The sequence below is a fragment of the Colletotrichum aenigma genome, assembly GCF_013390185.1.
Source record: "Colletotrichum aenigma strain Cg56 chromosome Unknown KSG_Cg56_contig04, whole genome shotgun sequence".
In the NCBI taxonomy this organism is placed as follows: Eukaryota; Fungi; Ascomycota; class Sordariomycetes; order Glomerellales; family Glomerellaceae; genus Colletotrichum; species Colletotrichum aenigma.
The window spans coordinates 6,159,716-6,165,715 of NW_023500910.1; the positions used below are offsets into that span (position 1 = coordinate 6,159,716).

Consider the following 6,000-nt stretch of genomic DNA (forward strand, 5'->3'; position numbering starts at 1 on the left):
TTCACAGAGCATGGGTTCCTCCTCGTCCCCTCCCCGTCCTCTGCTCCCCCAGTCGTGCGCCGCCTGTGTGCCCTTACCATGTCGAGGATGGTTCGCAAATGGGGAACCCGCTTCCTTGCAGCTTCACCATTTCCCTCCCCCTCCCCCCACTATCCCGCCTTTGTGTAGGTTGCGACGCTGCGGTGCTCTGGTCCCTGATCTCTGGGAATTTTCGGTGCTTTTCTTAAAAGGGATCTGCAGTCCCCCGTATCGCTGCGCAAGCCCAGCTTGGCTCTCTCGTCCTTCTTCCTGCTCAATTGCGCTCTCGGTCAACTCTCTGTGCTGCAGGTATCTTCCCCAGGCGAACATCAACAGGCGTCGCCAGCGTTTCCGCGCAAAGCCACATGGAATTCAAAGTCCAGTTCTTCTGTCTCCTCCTCAAAGCCATTCGGTAATTGAAGCGCGCGTTTCGTGGCTTCACGAAGGCTGTTCACTACCCCAACTACCCGTCTTCTACTCGAACTACAGAGGACTTCCATCGACCAGATCGGTTCTTTTCCACGCCGCTCCGATTGAGTAGCGCATCCTCCACGCCGACCGAACCGGCCCCGATCCCCACATCTCCGATCATGTCGTCCACGGGCATTGACCGCGCGGGGGACCGCGACAATCTGCCCGGCTACGGCTACGCCAACCACGACCGCCATGTTGACGAGAAAACCGTCGGAGAGCCTTACGGCGAGCCGTTCGACGGCGGCTTCCGCTCTTCGCTCGATTCCGGAAACAAACAGGATCAAACGCATCGCAAATTGAAATCTAGGCACATTCAGCTGATTGGAATCGGAGGCACCATCGGTACGTCTCCACATCCCCGACCGAACTGCACGATCTCAAGACTGACATGTCACAAATAGGTACCGCTCTCTATGTACGTTGAAATGTCTAGCTCCTCCAACCCCGTCACCCAATCTCACATGCCTCATTCAGGTCCAAATTGGCAGAGGTCTGCTTAACGGCGGGCCCGCAAGTCTGTTTCTCGCCTTCAGCATCTGGTGCACCTTCATTCTGGCCGTGACCCTCAGCATGGCCGAAATGGTCACCTACCTCCCCATCTCAAGCCCCTTCATCCGCTTCGCCGGCCGCTACGTCGATGAGGCCTTCGGCTTCGCCGCCGGCTGGAACTTCTTCGTCTTCGAAGCCGCGCTCGTCCCCTTCGAAGTCGTCGCCTGCAACCTCATCATCCACTTCTGGAGCGACGCCGTCCCCGCGGGTGGCATCATCGCCATCATCCTCGTCCTCTACGGCCTCATCAACGTCATGGCCGTCCAGTGGTACGGCGAGACCGAGTTCTGGGCCGCCCTCGGCAAGTTCCTCCTCATCGTCGGCCTCATCATCTTCACCTTCATCGTCATGCTCGGCGGCAACCCCCTCGGCGACCGCTTCGGCTTCCGCTACTGGAACGACCCCGGCGCCTTCGCAGAGCTCTACTACTCCGGCAGCCTCGGCCGCTTCCTCGGCTTCCTGCAGTGCCTCATCCAGGCCTCCTTCACCATCGCCGGGCCCGACTACGTCGCCATGGCCGCCGGCGAGGCCGAGAACCCGCGCAGGGTCATGCCCCGCGCCTTCAACGCCGTCTTCTACCGCCTCACCGCCTTCTTCGTCCTCGGCTCCCTCTGCGTCGGCATCCTCGTGCCCTACAACGACCCCGAGATGACCGCCGCCTTCAAGGACGGCCAGCCCGGCGCCGCCGCCTCGCCCTACGTCGTCGCCATGAACCGCCTCAAGATCGGCGTCCTCCCGCACATTGTCAACGCCATGGTCCTCACGGCGGCCTTCTCCGCGGGCAACTCGTACGTCTACTGCGCCTCGCGCTCGCTGTACGGCCTCGCGCTCGAGGGCAAAGCGCCCGCCCTGTTCAAAAAGTGCACCAAGAAGGGCGTGCCGGTGTACTGCGTCATCGCCGTGCTGCTCATCGGGTTGTTGAGCTTCCTCCAGCTGAGCAACAACACGGCCGTCGTGCTGGACTGGTTCGTGAGTCTGGTGACGGCGTCGCAGCTGATTAACTTCTCGTGCATGTGCACGGCGTACCTGGGCTTCTACCGTGCTCTGAAGGCGCAGGGCATTAGCCGCGATTCGTTGCCGTACAAGGCCTGGTTCCAGCCGTACGCGGCGTGGTATGGGCTGATTGGGACGTTCATCATGACTTTCGTGGGAGGGTACACCGTCTTTCTGCCTCTGGACGGGTATTGGAATATTCCCGACTTTTTGTTTTCGTAAGTGATGTTGCATAACGTTGGGCGATTGGAGTTTACTGACTGGGATACGTAGGTACACCATGGTTGGAGTGTTCCCGGTTTTATATCTCGGATACAAGTTCGACATCCTGAGATTCAGGAAGCGCACCAGGATCTTCAAGCCCGAGGAGGTTGACTTGTACCGCAACAAGGACGAGATTGACGAGTACGAGCGAAACTATGTTCAGCAGCCAGCAAGGTAAGGTTTTGTCCATTTTACCGGTGGTCCATTGCTAACTTGATTTGAAGCAACTTGTTTGAAAAGATCCTCGACAAGCTTTTCGGTTGAGAGTTGCGGTGTTTTATTGGAGAAGGACACGTCTGGTCGATTTTTGGTACCTTTTGAGTAGATGAATACCCCGAGGTAGAGAATAATAGAGAGGGGAAATACCAGGAATATCACGATGGGTCACGTCTCACCATTCGCGGGTTTTCTTCTTCGCCCCCTCGCCTGGCTCAAAATATCAACTTATATTCGTCATCGAGTTGGAGGTGAAGAACTGTTTATTTGTTTTTTGTTATCCACGTTTGCTAGAAATGCTAATACGTAACAAACCTTTACTAATGGCACCATGATGCTGTACCATCGGGTTGGGTTCTCGGAATTTAGACATGGTAAGTAAGCACGACGTAGTCAATTAGGTGGTTTGTTTTGGCGCCGCTACTGGTGCGATGTACGGGCTTGGTAGGCATACGAATTGCGGTTGCGCTTACAAATAATTTCAGCAAGTCAGTCAGATTGTTGTCAATCAACGTTTGTTCATTCATGTATCTTCATACTACTCATGTCCCGTTTCGGCAAACAACGCACCGCACACTACAATTTGCTGCCAAGAAGTTAGCTCCGATTACAGAAAGACACATTCTAACCGGGATAACTTACTCAAGCGCAATCCCAGCGTCGTAGTCACTGGAGGATAGCTTTTGCAGGTAGTCATTAGACCAGACTTTGTCATATCTATGGGTGTTAGCGATGACCTGCAGAAAGAGGGCGACAACGGGACTTACTGGTTGCAAATGAAGTATGTGTTGTAACCATCCGTCTGCTTCTGATTCACACGGGTGAGGAAAACAGACACGCACGCATCTAGTTCAAAGTTGAATCGTTAGCTTCTGTCGTGATACCGATCAGCGTGCGGATGCGGCTTACTTGTGCACTTTCCTAGACACCATGACAACGGGTCGTCGCCGGTATAGCCATCGCTGGCAGAGTCGGAGGAGGTGGTATAGTCGAAGCTGTAGTTGACATCGCCCTCGTACTGCTTCTTCCACGTGCCGGGAACGTTGTATACCGGCTTGGGCGGCAACGCCGGTGCAGAAGGGGCCGCAGTCGGCGCCGCGGTGGGCGCGGCACTCGGAGCCGCGCTGCACGCATCGCCCTCTTGCCTCTTCCCAATCGCGCACGCATTTCCATACGGGCGGACGCCGTTCCAGACCACCGGCGTACCACCCTCGGCGCGAACCCACGCAAGCCCCGCCACAAGCTCCTTGACGTTGGCGGCAACCTTGCCTTCTACCTGCAGCTGGGTCTTGTACTCGGCCTGCGCCATGAGTCCGGCAGCAACGCCGGCGACGGTGGCCGCCGCGACGCCGTCGGAGTAGTACAGCCTCGAGATGTCCTGCGACTTCGTCACGCCCCCCTTGCTCTTGGGGTCGAGGTTCTTGTAGGCGCACCTGCCCGTGACGGGCGCAGCTGCGGTGACGCCATCCTTCTCGGAGCCAGGTGACCAGCTCATGCGAGCGCCCTTGCCGTTGACTCCGCTCACTGCGATGAGGGCCGTGTCTTTGGCGAAGGCGGCGGGGTACTGGTCGTTTGCCTCGGAGCCATTGTTATTGTTGGAGATACCGGTTGGCGCGACGAGGACAATGTCGTCGTCCATCATCTTGACGAGAATCTCTTTGTATGCGGCGATGGCTTCCGGATCGGACATTGGTGCTGCGTTGCGTTAGCAATTGCAAAAATACGGTTCGACTTCTTTAAAGACGATCGGATTCACTCACTGGTATACGAGAGGTTCACGATGGCTTTGCCCTTGAGCTTTTTCGTGGTGATGTCGTTCTTGACCATGGCCAGCGCAGTGAGCATCTCCGTCATGGTGATCATACCCATCGCACCGCTCCCTCCGGACAACTTGACCATAACGACGTTTGCCTTCTTCGCCACACCGTACTTGGGACCAAATATCTTGGACGCCATGCAGGTGCCATCTGGGTATCCAATGAGTGGATCGTCGTCTGTCTTCGTTTCAGCTGAACCAGGGGCGAAGATGAAGTCCTTAGTGCCGACAGCATCTTGGATGTCCTGAGGTGGGGCCGCCAGTTAGCGAAGATGAAGATACTGTGTGAATGGTGTTGAGAGCTTACCGGTGAATTCAGGTTCATGCCCGTGCCAAGGATGTAGACCGTAACGCCCTGCCCAGCGACCTCGTCATATGCAAAAGTAGATCCTCTCGGCTTGCCAGGTTCTTGAGAAAGTGTAGAAAGTTCTCCTGCATCTTCGTGCGAGGGTTTCGCTGGGTTCTCCGTCTCGACATCGTATCCCGATTGCCTCACAACCTTCTGTGGCTGCTTGGCCAAAGCCAGGGGGTCCTTCGTCAAAGCCGGAGGTGGCACAGATGGGCCGGCGGCATCGGCTGGGTTGTAGGGCTCTTCCGCCACCATCTTGTTCATATCCCCCAGGTCAATATCTTCGGTAACGGCTCCGACCTATTCTCTCGCGTTAGCATGTTGGCGGTGCAATCGGGCAGATAATAAAATACCCCAGGCTTCGTTTCCAAATCCTTCGCTTCTTGGGGTGACAGCGGAGCGGACAGAAACAGGGTGCTCTTGTCTTCGTCGTTCTCGACAGTCACCAGGTTTGAGCCGGCCGAGTTGGTCAAGCTAGACTCTACTGAGTCGAAATCGGTTGCCTTCCCTTTGCTGTCGGGTACGATGATATACTTGGGCAGTCCGCTGGAGGTCGCTGACGCTTGCGACGAGGTGAAAGTGGAGGAGAACGGGAATGACGACGTGGTGGGCAAGTCCAGCGGCAGCGAGGTGCTGAACGGCTGGTCGGTTCTTTGAACAGACGGGGTGGGCTGGTTCTGGTCGCCGTTGTCCTCGGGCGGGTCCTCGGGCTTGTCGACCTGCTGCGGTTCCGGGCCCGAAAGTGAACTCAGTCCGGAGGCGATACCGGATGCGCCGGTGACCGTCGCAACACTTCCGGCGGCCATGCTGAAGTATTGGCCGGCGAGCAACAGATAACCTCCTCCGACTCCGGCTGCGACAACTGTGCCGATCGCCAAGCCGGTTGCGACTTCTCCATTTGAAACAGTCTTCTCCGCAGCGGGTGTGGTGCTTGCGGCAGGCGCAGAGGATGCCGTCTGCGACGCCGGGGGCCGGCTCGAGAGTGGGGCCGATGAAGTGTGGCTTCCGGACGCCGACGGGGTGTGGCTTGCCGTGTATAGCGACGAGCTGGCTTTGCGTGATGTTGCCGGTGGTGGCACAGGTACAGGCACCTGTGTGTTGTTCGTAGATGTGCCATTGCCATCTGCCCTGGGGAAAATCAAGCCATTCCGAACGTGGTGTCTATGCACAGGCGAATGATCGTGGGGCCGAGCGAAAATTCCTTCGCCGGAAGCAAGGAGCGACAGTAAAATGAATGTAGCGTGGTTACGCATCGTGACGAACCACCAAAGAAAGGAATAAAAGAATGTTTGTGCCGAGAAGGAATGAGCGGATGAAAATC

At 56.8% G+C, this 6,000-nt stretch overlaps 2 protein-coding genes across 2 annotated transcripts; one reads left to right on the forward strand and one right to left on the reverse strand.

Annotated features, from left to right (window-relative positions):
- Positions 1 to 608: 608 nt before the first annotated feature.
- Positions 609 to 2,562, forward strand: AGP2-6 (General amino acid permease AGP2; the record flags this gene model as incomplete). The annotated part of the gene is made up of 5 exons (XM_037322735.1): positions 609 to 834; positions 894 to 907; positions 967 to 2,252; positions 2,308 to 2,472; positions 2,523 to 2,562. 5 exons carry the CDS (start codon positions 609 to 611, stop codon positions 2,560 to 2,562), a joined length of 1,731 nt encoding a protein of 576 aa, XP_037179987.1.
- Positions 2,563 to 3,152: 590 nt separating this feature from the next.
- On the reverse strand, positions 3,153 to 5,485 carry SUB2-2 (Subtilisin-like protease 2; the record flags this gene model as incomplete). The annotated part of the gene is made up of 6 exons (XM_037322736.1): positions 3,153 to 3,231; positions 3,282 to 3,360; positions 3,424 to 4,209; positions 4,275 to 4,575; positions 4,638 to 4,979; positions 5,033 to 5,485. The coding sequence occupies 6 exons, from the start codon at positions 5,483 to 5,485 to the stop codon at positions 3,153 to 3,155; spliced, it is 2,040 nt and encodes a 679-aa protein (XP_037179990.1).
- Between the last annotated feature and the right edge of the window lie 515 nt (positions 5,486 to 6,000).